At 44.1% G+C, this 19,665-nt stretch overlaps 1 protein-coding gene across 9 annotated transcripts in view; it reads right to left on the bottom strand.

Annotated features, from left to right (window-relative positions):
- Positions 1-2,050: 2,050 nt before the first annotated feature.
- LOC126652333 (zinc finger SWIM domain-containing protein 6) overlaps positions 2,051-19,665 on the bottom strand; it is a 139,333-nt gene continuing 121,718 nt past the window's right edge. For 8 of the 9 annotated variants that reach the window (XM_050339061.1, XM_050339067.1, XM_050339068.1 and 5 more), the window contains 2 exons: positions 7,258-7,339; positions 2,051-4,584 (listed from right to left, as the gene is read on the bottom strand). In XM_050339061.1, coding sequence (XP_050195018.1) covers positions 3,722-4,584; positions 7,258-7,339 — 945 coding nt within the window. In that variant the 3' untranslated portion in view covers positions 2,051-3,721. Of the gene's footprint in view, positions 4,585-7,257; positions 7,340-14,673; positions 14,762-19,665 lie in introns of those variants that run through there. The other variant, XM_050339070.1, reaches the window with a different exon arrangement.

The raw sequence follows: 19,665 nt of genomic DNA, 5'->3' as shown, positions 1-19,665 counted from the left end.
GTATAGTTTGCTTTCTCCCTTTAATGTGCACAAGAACCACTGCTTCAGCAGCCAGTCAGAACTCCTCCCCCCTGTTTCCCAGGAGATGAGAGGAAAAAAAAGTATAAAGGAACTCCTCACCCCTGTTTCCCAGGAGACGAGATTCTGAGGGCTATTAACTAAGAGGCAGCTTCTTTTGTGCTCCTTAACTGCCCACTCAACATTCCTCCATGAAGTGGGCAGGGGGAAGGGAAAAAATTCCTGCTTAGTTTCTATGAACCAGCAAAACCATGACAATATGCTAATAGGTGTCAGGAAATGTCATGAATATGTAATAGGAATGCAGGGAACTGAAAATGAATGATCATGTAATGCTGACGTATAAACTGTAGTGGAGATACCTCTGTGTGCACTTTGGCAAGTTGATTCCAAGGGCACCCTGTGTGTTGCGACTGTGCAGCGTGTCATAATAAAAGAATGCCTGATTTCTAAAACTCACAAATTGAGTCTTAGAAGTTTCTTTTAAGAGCCTATTATTGGCAACATATCTCAAATATAGGGCTCTGAAAAGAAGATAAAAGTATTTGAGACATACTTTGACTAGGCTTCCTTATGCTCCAAAATTAATTCAAATCTGTAGTTTTAGAAATATTTGATCCGTTTTTCCTAAAAGAGCCCTCAGATTGGTTTTTTCATGAATTCTCTTTCCTGGGTTCTTCCTACCTTCACAAAACAAGAGCAGTACATATCTAGACATGTTTGTTAGAGACACGGGACAATCATGTTGGTCCATGAGAGCTTTTAACATGGTGTGAACTGTACTATGCAGCACCACTGAGGACACATAAGAAATTTCAATCACTCATGAAGACAAATCAAATAAACTTTGATCAGTTCTGAAAGAAAAATAAGTCATTGTGCTCCTCAAAAGCAGGTGGCAACCATCAAGATCACATTTAATTCTAAAGCCTTTGTCTACAAATAGGCTTCAGTTTTGCAATCTATATAATCCACAGTATCCATAATAGTGATTTATTTGTAAGAGGCAAAAAAGCCCCAACATCCATGCAAATCCTATTACAGAAGAGAGCATCCTTCTTATTCCTTTTTGTCTGTAGTAGAAAATTAATCTAGGACAAGGTAATGAAGCAAACACTTCATGAGAATTCAATACGTGGAAGGGATAGAAGTCATAGAAGCTACAAAATGTTAGTACTACCAGGTCAGGGCAACTCAGTTGTTAGCAAGGCTTGGTAAAGACTCATATTTTACATGACAATTTGTACAAACATTCAGACATTTCCTCGTTAATCTTCGAGTTACACAAGTCTCACTGTCAGAAAATAGGTACACTGGCATCTCTGATAATTGTTTGCTGCATGATAGTTCTGTTTTCAGATACTAAAAAAAGTGAAGGTATTCAGATAATGTAGTCAAATATGACATCATATAACATACCTAAGATGATAAAGATCTTGGTAAAGCAGAAAACTTCTCTTCAATTTTCGACCATTCTGTATCACATGATTCACTGAGGACTGGAAAACTTACAGATCTTACAGAGCAAAGGTTCCAAAAAAGCAGAAAGGCTGTCTGTTGGTGAGCAAGAACTCCATGCTAGGTGTAGTGAGTTGCATAGTTCAGAATACACAAAATGCTTTAGAAAAGCCAAAGAACAGCAAGAACTGTCCTTCTATATATCTGCTGCACATCTCAACTCTCATGGTCGCCCAAATAATCCACTGAGTGGGAACATGCCCACACACACTCATCCCACCAGGGCAATATGTCAAGGCTTATGGTTCATTGTATAGACCACGCATCTCAATTGCAGGCAGTATTTGGTCACTCTGACACACCAGGTCTTCTTCCACGAGCAAAGGAGCTGTTGCAATTGTGAACATCACTGTTTCTCAGTAGATTTTTGAAGAACAAAACATTTCTTTCCTGGTCTTCTTGGTCATATTGCTTATCACCATAAGGCACCAAAGTTGCAAGCTGGGCATTTAAGATCTATGAACTATCCATACGCAATTCAACTCCAGTAACAGACACCATAAAGGAGGCAGAATCAACTTTCAAAAACCTAATTTTAATCAAAAAGAAAATTGTTGATCAATAACAAGTTTATAAAACAGTGATTTAGTTGCATAAATAAATTGATATCAGTGTATCAAATCAATTACTTTCAACTTCATGAGCATGTTTACATGGGTAATGAAGTACAATATTTTTACCGATTATAATAAATAAAATGGAGAGCATGAAATAGGTTTTTTTAACAAAAATACCTACAAACATATCTCTAGAATGTTCTCTAATGAAGGGAACAGGAGACACTGGACAACTTTTGCACCAAAACATAAAAGCTGTTTTAAAATCACAAGGATACAGAACCATCAGCTGAAACAAAGACACTATACTGTAATCAAATTTGGTATTTAATAATATAATGAATGGTTTGGTAGTTAGATCTCCAGACTGGTTAATTTAAAGCATTAAGACAAGGCAAGATAGAAGGCTGCTTTTGTTTGAGTAATTCTAGAGAAAATATGTTAAAAAAATGAATGGAAAAGTAGAACAGTCATACCTACACAACTTTCTGTCCTGCACAAAGTCAAAATACCTATGCAGAATATATATATAATATATATATTTGTGCACAAAGGTTAGTTTATTATTAGCTCACTCGAAAGGCATAATGTATCACTTTAATAATTTTGCATTTTGTGCCAAAAATTATATTTCTTTAATTTTCCTAGGCTAGGAGGCACAAACCCTGATTCTGGTATACTGTATTCTTAATGCTAAGGCTTGTTGCTCTGGTTGTGTATTTTTTTGTTGTTCCTCTTTACTATAGTGGCTGTTACAAGCATGTGTGTATGTATGTGTGTGTGTGTATATATATATATATATATATAAAATTTCCCCCAGTAAGTATTGTTCTAATCATGCAGTCCAAAAGGTGGCTCTGCATAGATGCCCAGAATATAGTTCACCCCCCGAATCAACCCTGAAGCAAGGCGCACTTGAGTCCTTTAGATAGTTTTTCTTTAAAACCAAGCTGCTACGGTTTCAAGTATTTTGCTTTACATAGATTTGATTTTTTTATAAATTAATGTTATACTTTTTCAATATTCAGACATATACTATAATATATATACAGTACAATAAATGCTCTCATACTTTTAAAAATTTATTTTGATAAATCCCTGAGAATGTATGTTGACAGTTGCTAAGTTTCCACATGCACAAGCATTGTGTGCCATGCTTCTGGACGAACAGCACTGCAAAGCCACATGGTCAGCCTTTTAAGTACTAGTATTTCATTTGTTGGTTTGTTTAAATACACAACTATAAGGATGAGTTACAAAGGAGTAAAGCTGAATTCATTTGAGGTACTTATCACAGGATGGAGGTGTTTTGTTTGTTTTTTAAAGCCATTGCAATATGTTTTCTTTTTGAGGCTGTGAACATATACAGAAAGAACAGGAGAGCAATGTGGGCTTTTGCCACTTGACAACATATACTCAGTGTAAACCAAACCTTTTTTTGACCTCTCTCTCACACAAAACAGAAAAAAAATTTAAACACACAAACTTTCACAACATGACAGTTTAGTTTTCAAACTCAATATAACTATACACATATAATACCGATGTGGCACTGCTTCTTTAAGTTCAAAAGGATACAAAGGCAGGCTCAAGTAAAAACAAACCACCTCCCCCTTCACGCATTTTCATTAACCAAACCGCTCACGAACCAGCATCATCAGTTTCTTTTTGCCTTTGTAGATTTGTTTTAGGTTATCAATAAACTGCGTAAACTGCATGTGTCCATCATGAGCCATTAAGAAGGTCTCTCGTGCCTTGCTGAGGAACTCTATAAATTCACTATAGTGTCGTGGGCTAATGTGAGTGAGACGCGAATGAGTTGTATTAATATAGGCTCCGATCGTGGCATCCAAGAGTTGTCTTAAAGGGGCTTTGTCCAGTGACATGAGTTTACCAGAGTTCCTCCTTCCATGGAGTCCCACCATGCCAGGAGTGGTCAAAGTACACCTACGCAAAATATCTGACAGTACTGTTGCACACTTGACACTTTTGACTACCAGAGGTATTATAGCTGTTAGCTCATTTTTCCCAAGGGAGTGGCTGAGCACACATGCCCAGAGAACATCGTTAATGGCAGGATGTGTGTCCTGATTGTAACTCAGGTTGAGATGTGTCATGGCCAAAGTGGCCAGCTTGTAGGCCCGCATGGGGTAACCACGGTGCTCCATGTATCGTGCTATAGTAAAAAGCTGCGAGTAGCTCATGCTGGTCGTAGCAGCATCTAGAACAATTTGGTAAGCAGTCTCAAAAGTTATGTGATCCTTTTCACATAAGGTCAGTGCAGAGAGGGCACAGTTTTGAGGATCCTTCATGGCACACTGTAGAGCAAGTGTCCTAGCACTGCTGGCCAGTTTCTCCTGTTGATGGCAGTCCAGATGCAGACGGACAACGGTGCTGTTGGACATCACTGTTGTAGCAACAATACTAGTGGCTTCTGTTGGAGTGAAAAGTGTAAACCAGTTTTGCATTATACTATCCAGTGCATAAACACCTGAGGAGAGAAAGAAAGGATTAGGCACAACTGACAAAACCTAGCAGATACAGATGTTCAGCAAAAGATTATATTCAAAGTCTAAGAGGTTGCCAGTACATCGAAGGAGATGAGCTTCATCAAGAAAGGTTAAACCTAATAATATGGTTGGAAAATCACATTAAAACAAAGGCTAACAGTGCAAACTTTGTAGCAATCACTGAAATACAGATAATAACAAAAAAGCCTGCAAGATAATCTTTTATGTCCCAGTGTGACAACTGAGCTGTTTTACTTGTTATCTAAGAAAATTTGGATAATGAATTCTGGCTCATTTGGTCTCATCACATCACTCAAAAGTAGCCCTCACACCAAACATTTAAAAGGCAATTTTAACTTCTTAATATGCATCTCAAGGTACAGCGAATGCACAAAAGAATATGAAAGCATGACAAATGTCTAATTTAGTAGAACACCATGGCATTTAATACCAAGCACAACTTTAAAAAAATGAAATAAAAAATCCTAACCCTAACGTCTCCCAATAGTCTTTTCATACACCTCTTGTATCAAATTGATATGCACCTGAACATCAAGATTCTTATTAGGGAAATACTCCGAGCAATATCATAGAATCATAGAATGACTTGGGTTGGAAGGGACTTTAAAGATCATCTAGGTCCAACACCCCTGCCATGGACAGGGACACCTTCCACTAGACTAGGTTGCTCAGGGCCCCATCCACCCTGGCCTTGAACACTTCTAGGGATGGGACATCCACAGCTTCTCTGACCAGCCTGTGCCAGTGTCTCACCACCCTCATAGTCAAGAATTTCTTTGTAATAACTAATCTAAATCTACCCTCTTTCAGTTTAAAGTCATTGCCCCTTGTCTGATCACAACAGGGTCTACTAAAAAGTTTGTCCCCATCTTTCTTATATGTCCTCTTGAAGTACTGAAAGGCTGCTATAAGGTCTACCCAGAGCTTTCTCTTTTCCAGGTTGAAAAACCCCAACTGTCTCAACCTGTCTTCATAGGAGAGATGCTCCACTCCTTGGATCATCTTCATGATCCTCCTCTGGATCCACTCCAACAGGTCCACATCTTTCTTATGCTGGGGACCCCAGAGCTGGACACAGTACTCCAGGTAGGGTCTCATGAGGGTGGAGTAGAGGGGCAGAATCACCTCCCTCAACCTGCTGGTTATTGCTTCTTTTGATATGCACTACTGGATATTATCCTAAATAGATATTTTCCTTAGTATTACTTTATTCCTGGCATGTGTATGTGGTGGTGGGGAAGAAGGGGGGAACAGTGATTAATGTTCCATATATTGAATCTTATAGCCAACTAGAGGGTCTTATTATTGCTAGATGCAGTTTACACAGATCTGTGAGCCCACCTAAACCACTGTATTGGGTCTGACTGAGATGGAGTTCATTTTCCCATAGCAGCCCTTGCAGTGCTGTACTTTGCATTGGTAGTCAGAAAGGTGTTGATAACACACCACTGTTTTGGCTACTGCTGAGCAGCGCTGGCACAGCATCAGCACTGTCGCTCAACATTCCACCTCCCCATCAATAGGCTGAGGGTGGACAAGATCCTGGGAGGGGACACAACCAGGCCAGCTGACCCAAACTAACCAAAGGGATATTCCATACCATGTGACATCAGCTTAGATATAAAAGCTAAAGAAAGGAGAAGGAAGGAGGGGCATTCTTTATTTATTCTTTATTTACAACAAATCATTATGTGCTGAAGCCCTGCTTCCCAGAAAGTGGTTGGACATTGCTTGTTGAGGGAACTAGAGAATAAAATCTTTGGGTTTTTTGCTTTGCTTGTGCATGCACAACCTTTCACTTTTGCTTTAGTAAACTACCGTATCTCAACCTAATGAGTTGTTTTCCATCTTATTTTCTCTCCACTGTCCAGTTGAGAAGGGGAGTGATAGACTGATGTCCAGCCGAAGTCAACCCACCACAACCACACTCAGAGGTCCTTTTCTCTGTAGGACAGTAATGATTCCTGTGCACCCCTTGGTGTGGTGTTCGTGGTGTTTGGTTTGCTTTCTAGTGTAAACAAGAGGCCTGCACAATGTCATAGCTACGTAACAAAGATGCATTATACTCTAAGCTTGGATTTATGGAGGGATTTTAAAAAATAAAACCAAGAAAGCAAACAATAAGCAATGACAACCCCTTAATGAGATCTTGTCTGCCACATAGTGGGAGGCAACCTCAGCATTTCATTCACCTGTTTTCTGGTTCATCTTCCCCACAGTTAACAAGACAGTGCTCTCACCAGTCTTTTGGAGCCTCACCCTTCAGAGCAAGCAAAATTGTAGCATAGTGTAACATCCCATAACCACTAGCCTTTTCTCTGCTGCAATCTCAAACCCAAACCCAACATGGAAGGGACAAGGAGAAATCTGGGTTATGGATGTCCCTACTTTGAAGGGGAAAGAAGTAACACTGCATTAATTAACTATTGTCTCACTTGGCCTATGCCTATTCTATTACATGCTCAAAAACCCCACTCATCATTGCCATAATATTGTCTTCTAACCAAAGGAATTTTATAGATGAACAGAAAGTGGGAGATATTTTCAGAGCTTGGGTGTTGACAAAAAAGATCAAACCCTCTAAGATTAGCTGAAAAAAGGCAGAAGCCCTTAAGAAGCATCTCAGAACATACCTATTTCTGTTGCACATGTTACCAACCACCTCACCATTTCCCGTCGTCGCCAATTCAGTGTTGACAGTGTCATCCGCATCACCTATTAAAACAACATAAACAAAATACAAATTATTCTTATTGTAAAACCAAGACAATATAACAACAATCAGGGATTTGAGTTACTCAAATACACTGAGGTTCAAAATGGCAGTCTCTTGCCCTCTCCACTGTTACCTCTTTTTAGCTGATTGTCATAGTTCGGATTTTTAGCAAGGAATTTTTCTTTCCTTTCCCCCTGCCGTGTGTGTGTGCTCTGTATATGGGCCATTAGTTGAACAAAAGAATCAACCCGAGCCCACTAATGGCCGAGATTTGTTTCCTTGACAACGAAGGGGGGGAGTTGGCTGGTGTGTGACTGGAAGGGGGTGGAGGCTGGGGAGAGAGGGGAGTGTCTCGCTCTGCCGGGAGGAGAGCCTGCTGCGGGCTGCAGACACTGCCGGGTTCCTTTGTCTCTTTCCTGTTGGAGGGGAGTTCTGGCTGTTGCTCTTGGCTCAACTCTGGCTGGCTGCAGCCCTGCTTACAACGGACCCTAATCAGCTGAAGTTTCTGAGTTTTCTTCCATTGGGAGAACTTTCTGTTTTATTGCTGTTGTTTTCCTTCCCTCTTCCTCCTCCCCACCTGGTGGCAGCCAAGGATCTCACAGCGCCACCTGGTGACGGGCACTGGACATTACAAGTTCTACTCCCCCAGTGATCCAACAGCGCCACCTGGTGACTACAATAGGACACTACAAGTTTTTGCACCTTCAGTGACCCAACAGCGCCACCTGGTGAATGGTACAGGACATTACAAATTTTGCATCTCCAGTGACCCGACGGTGCCCCCTGCTGACTGTGGTTGGAACCGCACCAAAGGGTGCAAGAAATTGAACTATTTTCCTTTTGCCGGTTTATCGGTTTTGTTCTTGAAGGGGATTATTGGTGGGTATAGGAGTATTACTTAGTTATTTTACTTGGTTTTTTTCGTGTTCCTGTTAATACACACATACCTTTAATAAAGGGCTGTTATTTTCCCTTTTCCATAATTTGTTTTTCTTTCAATCGAAGCCTCTTAATTTTGGATTTATAATTGCTTGGAAAGAGAAGTTTGGGTCTTTTCCTCCTAATCCATCCTCAGCAAAAGACCCTTGTCTCATTTAAACTGGGACACTGATATATCAAAAAACTTGATAAATATTGCTCAGCTATCCTAGAAGAGCACACAGAGAGTAATTCCAACTGCAGGTCCTTCTAGGTTAGAGAAGAAACTGTTTTATTTGGGGAGAAGAAAAAAAACAAACAAACCCCCCACCACCCCACAAAAAAACTCCCCATCCCCAATCAACAACAAAGCATTTTAAACAAATTATTTAAATTAAATTATACTGTGTCTCCTCCCTCTATGTATAAAAGTCTTTAAAGTGGAAACGTGTCAACTCCAGTTTGGAAATCTAATTAGTCTAATCTTTTTCCCCTTGGTCTTTTTGGTCATTGACTTCAACAAATACAGACAGGAGTCAGAGTGTACTGTCATTTGACTGGTTGCTTATGCTGAAAAGATATATATATACACACACTTCCAGACATATCCAGATATTCTGGGGCACAAGTTATATTCTCCTCTATACTTCCAGTTGAAGGCAGCAACATTGGAAGAAACAGATGGGCCCAGTCTATTAATACATGGCTCCACAGTTGGTGTCACCACCAAAATTTTAGGTTTTTTCATGATGGAATGGCCTATGCAGCACCAGGCATGCTGGCATCAGACAGGACTCACCTTTCTCAGTGAGGGAGGAGAGTCTTTGCTCGGAAACTAGAGGAGCTCATTGGCAGAGCTTTAAACTAGATGTGATGGGGGAAGGGGACAACATCAGGCTTGTCCCTGGGAAGCTGTGGGATGAGAGGCAAAGGTTACAGGGACAGGTTACTGACTCTGAGATGTGCTAGCCACACTGGAGCATGCTTGCAATCTTATGGAGAAGAGCCAGGGACTCCTGAGGTAACAGAAGCCAACAGGGAAACACCAAAGAATTATCTCAAAGGAATTAGGGGATGTTCCTCTGGGAAGGCGACACAGTCGACAGCCCCGCTGAGGTGCCTTTACACCAATGCACATGGCATGGGCAACAAACAGGAAGAGTTGGAAGCCACTGTGCTGCTAGAAAGAGATGACCTTGTTATCAATTACTGAAACTTGGTGGGATGAATCCCATGACTGGAGTGCAACTATTGATGGCTATATGATGTTCAGAAGAGACGGGGGAGGAAGGAGAGGTGGAGGGGTTGCCCTCTACATCAGGAGGTGGATTGAGTGTGAAGAGTTGTCTCTGAAGAATAGCCATGAACAGGTTGAAAGCCTGTGGGTAAGAATCAGAGACTGAGGCAACAAAGGGAACTTAATGGTTGGTGTCCACTACAGGCCACCTGACCAAGGGGAGCCTGTTGACAAAGCCTTCTTGCTCTAGCTACAGGAGACATTGCATTCACAGGCTCTCATCCTGCTGGGGGACTTCAACTACCCCAATGTCTACTGGGAAAGTAGCACAGAGAGCTGTAGGCAATCCAGGAGACTCCTGGAATGCATGGAGGATAACTTCTTGAGCCAGGTAATAGAAAGCCCTACCAGAGGGAATGTGATACTGGACCTGTTGGTCACCAATGCAAGCCAGCTAATTGGGGACATCAAGATTGGAGGCAGCCTGGGCTGCAGTGATCATGCATTAGTGAAGTTTGCAGTCCTGAGGGATACAGGTCAGGTAAGGAGTAAAGTTAGGCCCCTGAAATTTAGGAAAGGAAACTTCCAACTCTTCAGGGAGATAGTCAATGGGATCCCCTAGGAGACTGCCCTCAGGGGCAAGGGAGTTGAATAGAGATGGCAGATCTTTAAGGAAGTCTTCCACAGAGCACAAAAGCTAACAATGCCCAGGAGCAAGAAAGGCAAGAGACCACTATGGCTGAGCAGGGAACTGCTGGTCAAACAGAAGGGAAAGAAGCAAATGCATAGGCAGTGGAAATAAGGACAGGTAACCTGGAAAAAGTATGGGGATGAAGTATGGTTGTGTAGGGATGGGGTGAGGAAGGCCAAGGCTGTCATGGTTAAAGGAGGTTTTGTATTTTATTTTCATTTTCCAACATTGTTTTGGAGGAACTGTTTTTTTAAGAATGAACCCCCCTTTGCCGGAACCAGGGAGTTGGGCAGGGGGAAGAGGAAGACGCTGCCACAGTGGAAGTGGAACCTACTCCATGTTGGTGGAACCACACTTTCCTTGCTAGTGGAGCAGAGAGAGGAAGAGACAGACACATGGTCTACCGGAGCCACCCCTGGAAGCCACCGCTATATCGGCACCCTCCCTTGCACCCCTGCTGGGACCTCTCAAAAGTGAGCTGCCCGGTGGCACGACCGCCTCAGCCAGAGAGAAAACAAAAGTGAAACTAACTGCACGGTTTGCAGTCCCTGCTGCCATACACCTCCTGGGAGCTTGAGACGCCTGGGACTGTGCCGCCTGCTGACATTGCCACCTCAGAGACAAGGTTTTGCTGCAGGTCAAAGCTGCTCTGGGACAGTTGCAAGCCACTGGTAGCTGTAGCAAGCCAGAGTTATGGCTTTGTTGCCGCTTTTGCGGCTGGGACCACACCGCAATTGCAGAAGGAGGGAGAGAGCCCATTGCACAGTCGATCATCACTGCCGCTCCACAACCTAGCCGAGCCTCCAGAGCTCGAGCCCCAGCCGAGCCAATCAGGGCAACACAAGGCCTGGAGGCTGTGACAAGGCAGAGAACACTGCCCCTACACTAATATTGCTGCTACAGTCAGGATCTGAGCCTGAGTGGGTGACATAGAGTGGGCAGTGTAATAGTATAACTCCTTGTGGACAAAAAGTTTTTCCTAGGTCTTGCTTTTTGTTCCTGGATTTTTTTTTTTTTTTTGGGGGGAAGAGACTAGATGTGATTTCTATTATTGACTTGAACCATTCTGTTTGTATTGTTGTTACTGCTATATTTCTTGTCAGTAAACCGTTTTTTTTCACTTATATCTCCTAACATTTTTTCTCTCTCTATTGGTGGAAAAAAAAAAAAAGGAAGTGTCGGGGTGAGCGGCAAGCCTGCAGAACCCCTGATGAAGGATGCAGGGGTGAAGGATTTTGACTCAGACATTTTGAGGCCATTTCCCTGGGGAAAATCAGGGAATGCGAAAGACTTGAAAAGGTGCCAGTGCTGACCAGTAAGGAAAGAATGTAAATAATGAATGAACATCCAATTATATGTGAAGGTTGGTAATTAATTATAGATAGAGAACTAAGAATAGAAAAGTATGTAAGATTCTGTACACACAGTGTGTGAGTACAGATGTGTGAGAACAAGAAGTATTATACTGGATGAAGCAATAAAAGCTGAATGTCGGCCATCATCAATAAAGGTGCCCAAATTTATTTTCTGTGACCGACCTCAACATACTACGACAAGGGAGAGGTTTTAATAAAAGGGGAGGGAGTTCATTTATTGAAGTCTCCACCCCAGAATTTGTCTTTAAACCAAGACAAAGGTGAAGCTGAAAGTGAACTTTGCAAGGGATGCAAAGAATAACAGGAAGCACTTCTACAGGTATGTCAGCCAGAAAAGGAAGGTCAAAGAAGGTGTAACCTGCAATAAACAATGCTGGAAAACTGGTAACAATGGATGAAGAGAAGGTTGAGGTGCTCAACAACATTTTTACCTCAATCTTCGATGGCAACCCCTCTTCCCACACTTCTTGAGTGGATGGACAGCAGAATGGGGATTGGGGAAGCAAAGTCCCTCCCACTGTAAGTGAAGATCAGGTTCACGACCATCTGAGGAACCTGAATGTACATAAGTCCATGGGACCTGATGAGATGCATCTCAGAATCCTGAGGGAATTGGCTGATGTAGTTGCCAAGACCCTCTCTGTGGTATTTGAAAAGTCATGGCAGTCAGGTGAAGTCCCAGGTGACTGGAAAAAGGGAGACATTGTACCCATCTTTTAAAAGAGTAGAAAGGAGGACCCTGGGAACTACCACCCTGTCAGCCTCACCTTTGTGACTGGGAAGATCATGGAACAGATCATCCTAGAAGCTATGCTAAGGCACATGGAGGACAGGGAGGTGATTCGAAACAGCCAGCATGGCTTCACCAAGGGCAAGTCCTTCCTGACCAACCTAGTGGCCTTCTATGATGGAGTGACTACATCAGTGGACAAGGAAAGGGCTACAGATGTCATTTATCTTGACCTATGTAAAGCCTTTGACATGGTCCCCTACAACATCCTTCTCTTTAAGTTGGAGAAGATAGACTCAATGGGTGGACTGTTTGATGGATAAAAAAGTGGTTGGACAGTCACATCCAGAGGGTAGTGGTCAACAGTTCTGAGTTGCAATGGAAATCAGTGATAGGTGGTGTCCCTCAGGGGTCCATATTGGGACCAGTGTTATTTAAAATCTTCATTAAGTATGTAGACAAAAGAATCAAGTGCATCCTCAGCAAATTTGCAGGTAACACCAAGCTGAGTGGTGAAGTTGATACACCTGAAGGACGGGATACCATCCAGAGGGGGCTGGACAAGTTGGAAAAGTGGACCCATGGGAAGCTCATGAGGTTTAAAAAGACCAAGTGCAAAGTGCTTCACCTGGGTTGGGACAACCCATAATATCAATACAGGTTGGGGGATAAACAGCCCTGCCTCGGCAGCCCTGACAAGAAGAAGGATTTGGGGGTGGATGAGAGGTTGGACATGAGCTGGCAATATGCACGTGCAGCCCAGAAAGCCAGTTATATCCTGGGCTGTATCAAGTGTGGCCAGTAGGTTGAGGGAAGTGATTCTTCCTCTTTACTCTGCTCCTGTGAAACCCCACTTGCATCCAACTCTGGGGTCCCCAACACAGGAAGGACATTGACCTGTTGAAACAAGTCCAAAGGAGAACCATCAAGTCGATCAGAAGGCTGGAGCATCTATTAGGAAAGGCTGAGAGAATTTCAATTGTTCAGCCTGGAAAAGAGGATGCTTCGGGGTGACCAAATTGTGGCCTTCCAGTACCTGAAGGGATCCTACAAGAGAGCTGGAGAAAGACAATTTAAAAGAGCATGTAGTGACAGGACAAGGGGGAATGGCTTCAAACTGGTAGTAGGTTTAGATTAGATATTAGGAAAAAATTCTTGACTCTGAGGGTGGAGAGGTACTGGCACAGGTTGCCCAGAGAAGTTGTGGATGCCCTATCCCTGGAAGTGTTTAAGACCAGGTTGCATAGAGCTCTGAACAACCTGATCTAGTGGAAGGTGTCCATGTCAGGGGGGTTGGAACTAGATATCTTTAAGGTCCTTTCCAAACCAAACTATTCTATGATTCTATGATGATTGCTAAGTCATTTCTCTCTCTGAACAAGGAGTCTCTGCAAAGAAGTTCCATCATAAAACCATCAGAATCATAGGAAAAGGACTATAAGCTCTAATTGCAGTGCCCATATTTTATATCAATTGCAGTTATTGCCTGGGCAATCACCAACCATACGAAGTTTAAAAAAGACAAGTGACAGATTCTGCTCCTAGAACAGGGCAACCCTGGATATATGTACAGACTGGGGAATGAAAGGCTGGAGAGTAGTGCTGTGGAAAGGGACCTGGGGGTCCTGGTTGATGGCAAGTTGAATGTGAGTCAGCAGTGTGCCCTGGTAGCCAGGAGAGCCAACTGTGACTTACTGTATCAATGTACACACAAATTGAAAGCTAACACTCTTCCAGTGTTCAAGAAGAATTTTCATCTTCCCCCAAATAGAGTGAATCCAAGAAAAAATACAGGGTTATGGACTGAATTTTGCTATTGGTGAGGGAGGAAAGAATGAAAAAAAATAAGAGAAAAAACAAAAGAAAAAGGTGTGAATGACTACTTCTATGTGGAATCATAGAATCATAGAATATCTGGAGTTGGAAGGGACCCAAAAGAATCATCAAGTCCAACCTTTATCCCTGCACAGGACAGCTCCAAGAATCACACCATGTGCCTGAGAGGGTTGTCCAAATGCTTCTTGAACTCTGACAGACTTGGTGCTGTGACCACTTCCCTGGGGAGCCTGTTCCAGTGCCTGATCAACATCTGGGTAAAGAACCTTTTTCTTCTATCTAAACTAAGCCTCTCCTGACACAGCTTCATGCCATTCCCTTGGGTCCTGTCACTGGTCACTAGAGAGAAGACATCAGCGCCTGCCCTTCCTCTTCCCCTCGTGACTATGATGAGGTCTCCCCTCAGTCTCCTCTTCTCCAGGCTGGACAAACCAAGTGACCTCAGACATTCCTCATATGTTTTCCCCTCTTGACCTTTCACCATCTTCGTTGACCTCCTTTGAATGCTCTCTAATAGCTTACTATCTTTCTTATATTGTGGTTACCAAAACTGCACACAGTATTCAAGATGAGGCCGCATCAGGGCAGAGTAGAGTGGGATGATCACTGAAGGAATGCAAATTCTTCATGACACTGCAGAGATAAGAAGAGATCTTAGTAAGATGTTGGGGTAACTCTGCTACATAAAAAGAATGCAGGAGCCTGTAATATTGTTAAATTGACCACGTGTCCAAGATGGTGATTTTAAAACTTTGTGTAACCCTTCTTGTTCCCATAAACCCCTCACTGTACCTGTGGAATGTCTGAGAGATAACTAGAAACTCATCTATTGGTTGTTAACCCCTTGTCATGATTGGTCACCCTGGGATCCCTCCAAAAGGTACTTAAACTGTTGTTAGATCAATAAAGCTCTCTCTTCGCTCTCTCTTCACTGCTGGACTCCCTGCGTGCTGTGTGGTCTCTGTCTCCTGACATAGGGGCCTCCGCCGCCTGTCCCTGCCACGAGGGACGGGCGGCGGGGATGGCGATCTCAGCCTGGGAACCTTCACAGAGCGGCCGGGAGTGACCCTCCAGAAACCCCCCCCCAAAAACTGCAACAGTAAGAAGCCCTGGGATTTAAACAAAAGCAAGGAAGAACTGTTTACACTCACTCCTTGAAATACTTGCATTAATCTGTGATAATCAAGAAAAACTATCAGGACTTATAATCTCCCACGGTAAATCTCTTTATAGCCTTGCTTTGTCCCATCAATCATTGTAACTGTAATAAGAAACTGCTTGCTTTTCTATTTGAAGAAAAACACCCCCCCTGTGTATCTTTGCCCCCTGACCCCGGCTATGAACTAACGGAAAAGTACCCTCTCTCTCCTGCCTTCCCCAAACCCTATATATACAAAAGACTGTATTCAATAAACTCCCAGGCTGATGGAGCTCGTTAACCCTTAATAGGCAATCCATCTACGTCCTAAGGACCTCGCTGCCACCGTCCAAGCTTGCTTGGCCCCGGCAGATGAACCTTAGGATTAAAGGGTGGGCTCAGTTCCGCGCACACTGTGTCTCACCTAAAAAATCCAATGCGCAGGCTGGAAGGTGTAAAGACCTTCCCCGGATCTTCGCTCGCGAAGACTGGCCATTATTATTATATTCAATAAACAATTCAGTTTGTTCTTACGACTTGGGTCTGTACACTGAAACGCTACAGATCACCTCCCTCAACTGGCTGGCAATGCTGTGCCTGATGCACCCCAGCATACAGTTGGCCCTCCTGGCTTCCAGGGCACACTGCTGACTCACATTCAACTTGCCATCAACCAGGACCCCCAAATCCTGGTCTCTTATGAGGAGAGACTGCAGAAGTTAGGCCTGTTTAGTCTGGAGAAGAGAAACCTGAGAGGGGATCTCATCAATACATATAAATATCTCAAAGACAGGTGTCAAAAGGATGGTGCCAGACTTTTCAGGGGTGCCCAGCAACAGGACAAGGAGTAAAGGCCATAAACTCAAACACAAGAAGTTCCACCTCAATATGAGGAAGAACTTATTTACATTGAGGGTAGTAGAGCACTGAAACAGGGGGAGTTGGACTACATGACCTCTAGAGGTCCCTTCCAACCTTAACTATTCTGTGATTCTGATTCTGTCCCTTTCCACGGTGCTGTTTTCCAGCCTCTCATTCCCCAGTCTGTATGTACATCCATAGAATCATAAAATCAGATGGGTTAGAAAGGACCTCTGAGATCAAGTCCAACCCTTGATCCACTACCACCAAAGTTACTAGACTATGGCACTAAGTGCCACATCCAGTCTCTTCTTAAATACCTCCAGGGACAGAGAATCCACCACTTCCCTGGGTAGCCCATTCCAATGCCTGATTACCCTCTCTGTAAAGAATTTCTTCTTAATATCCAACCTAAACCTCCCCTGGCAGAGCTTGAGACCATGCCCTCTTGTCTTACTGATACCTGCCTGGGAAAAGAGATCAACCCCCACCTGGCTACAACCTCCTCTCAGGTAGTTCTTGTGATGAGGTCTCCCCGAGCCTCCTCTTCTCCAGGCTAAACAACCCCATCTCCCTCAGCCTCTCCTCATAAGACTTGTGCTCAAGTCCCTTCACCAGCCTGGTTACTCTTCTCTGGACCTGCTCCAGCACCTCAATATCCTTCCTGAACTGAAGGGCCCAGAACTGAACACAATACTCAAGGGGTGGCCTCACCAGTGCTGAGTACAGGGAATGAATCACTGCCCTGGTCCTGCTGGCCACACCGTTCCTGATCTAGGCCAGGATGCCATTGGTCTTCTTGGCCACCTGGGCACACTGTTGGCTCCTGTTGATCCAAACTCCAAGGTCCCTTTCTGCCTCGCTGCTCTCCAGCGACTCTGTGACCAGCCTGTAGCGCTGCATGGGGTTGTTGTGGCCAAAGTGCAGGACCCGGCACTTGGCCTTGTTGAACCTCATCCCACTGGAATCAGCCCAACTCCCCAGTCTGTCCAGGTCCCTCTGCAGAGCCCTCCTGCCTTCCAGCAGATCAACATTCACCCCCCCCAGCTTGGTGTCATCTGCAAATTTACTAATGGTGGACTCAATCCCCTCATCTAAATCATCGATAAAGATGTTAAACAGGACTGAGCCCAACACTGATCTCTGGGGGACACCACTAGTGACCAGTCGCCAACTGGATGCAGCACCATTCACTACCACTCTCTGGGCCCGGCCCTCCAGCCAGTTCTTTACCCAGCAGAGAGTGCACCTGTCCAAGCAGTGGGCTGCCAACTTTTTCAGGAGTATGCTGTGGGAGACGGTATCAAAAGCTTTGCTGAAGTCCAGATAGACCACATTCACAGCCTTGCCCTCATCCATTAGGCAGGTCACCTGATCATAAAAGGAGATCAGGTTGGTCAGACAGGACCTGCCCTTCCTAAACCCGTGCTGGCTGGCTCTGATCCCTTGCCCATCCTGTAGGTGCTATGTGATTGCACCTAGGATGATCTGCTCCATAACCTTGCCAGGCACTGAGGTCAGGCTGATGAGCCTGTAATTTCCTGGGTCCTCGTTCCGGCCCTTTTTGTGGATGGGCATGACATTTGCCAACTTCCAATCATCTGAGACCTCCCCAGAGAGCCAGGACTGTTGGTAAATGATGGAGAGCGGCTTGGCAAGCTCTTCCGCCAGCTCTCTCATCACCCTAGGATGGATCCCATCTGGTCCTATAGACTTGTGAGGATCCAAGTGGCTCAGCAGGTTGCTAACTGTTTCCTCCTGGATTACAGGGGGGCTATTCAGCTTCTTATCCCTGTCTACAAGCTCCAGAAGCCAGCTGTCCTCAGGAGAACCTGTCTTACTGTTGAAGATTGAGGTGAAGAAGGTCTTAAATACCTAAGCCTTGCCCTCATCTTTGATAACTATGTTCCTGCCCATGTCCAATAAAGAATGGAGGTCTTCCTTGTCCCTCCTTTTGCTATTGATGTATCTATAGAAAGACTTTTTGTTATCCCTAACAGAAGTGGCAAGATCGAGTTCAAATTTTGCAGTCTCTCTGATTTTCTTTCTGCAAGATCTAACTATATTCCCAAACTCTTCCTGAGTAGCCAGCCCTTTTTTTCCATAATTGGTAGGCTCTCTTTTTACCCTTATTTCCTTCAAAACCTCCCTGTTCAGCCAGACTGGTTGTCTTCCCTGCCGGTTCGCCTTTTGGCACACTGGGACAGCCTGCTCCTGCGTGTTCAAGACTTCCTTCTTGAAGCATGTCCATCCCTCCTGGACCCCCTTTGTTTTCAAGGGTAGTTTCCCAGGGTACACTTTGAACTAGTCTTCTGAAAAGGCCGAAATCTGCCCTCCGGAAGTCCAGCATAGAGGTTTTATTGATGGCCCTCCTTGCATCCCTGAGTATTGAAAACTCTATTATTTCATGGTCACTGTGCCCTAGATGGCCTCTGACCACCACATCTCTCACCAGGCCCTCTCTGTTTGTGAACAGAAGGTCTAGTAGGGCCCCATCTCTGGTAGGCTCATTTACCAGATGGAGCAGGAAATTATCCTCTATACGCTATAGGAATCTCCTAGACTGCCTCTTCTCTGCTGTGTGGAGTTCCCAGCACACATCTGGTAGGTTAAAGTCACCCACAAGAACAAGGGCTGGATATTTTGAGACATCCACCAGCTGCCTGTAGAAAAAATCATCATCCTCATCATCCTGGTTGGGTGGTCTGTAGCAGACTCCCACCAGGATATCAGCCTTGTTGGCCTTCCCCCTGATTCTGATCCACAGGCACTCAACCTTATCATTGGTGACCTCAAGTTCTACAGAGTCAAGACACTCTCTAACATATAAAACCACCCCTCCACCTCTCCTACCTTGCCTATCCTTTCTGAAGAACTTGTAGCCATCTATGGCAGCACTCCAGTCACACGAGTCATCCCACCATGTTTCTGTGATGACAACTACATCATAACTTTCCTGCTGCACAATGGCATCTAGCTCCTCGTTTGTTACCCGTACTGTGTGCATTGGTGTACATGCACTTCAGTTGGGTTGCTGATTTCACTCTTAACTCAGGTTTTCCACCCTTAGGTTCATCTCTGGAGAGCCTGGATTCAATCCCTTCCCCCTGCAAACCTAGTTTAAAGCCCTCCTGATCAGCCCTGCCAACTTACGGGCTATAGTCCTTTAGCCCTTGCCAGATAGATGAAGTCCATCTGATTTGAGGAAATTAGGTACCATGGAATTTGTCCCATGGTCAAAAAAACCAAAAATCCCACTGGTGGCACCAATCCTTTAGTCACCTATTGATGAGATGGGTTTGTACCATCCCAGGTGCAGAGTCTGGCACTTGTCTTTGTTAAACTTCACATGGTTGGTTATTGCGCAGTCCTCTAATTTGTCCAGGTCTCTCTGCAGGGCCTCTCTGCTTCCAAGGGAGTTAGCAGTTCCTCCCAATTAAGTATTGTCATCTGCAAACTTGTTTAGTATTCCTTCCAGTCATGCGTCCAAGTCATTTATGAAGATGTTGAAGAGCACAGGCCCTAAAATGGAGCCCTG

This window comes from Myiozetetes cayanensis, unplaced genomic scaffold (genome assembly GCF_022539395.1).
Source record: "Myiozetetes cayanensis isolate MyiCay16 unplaced genomic scaffold, myiCay2020 scf77, whole genome shotgun sequence".
NCBI classification, from domain to species: domain Eukaryota; kingdom Metazoa; phylum Chordata; class Aves; order Passeriformes; family Tyrannidae; genus Myiozetetes; species Myiozetetes cayanensis.
The sequence above is the reverse complement of the archived record's forward strand: the minus strand, read 5'-3'. Positions and strand labels throughout refer to the sequence as shown.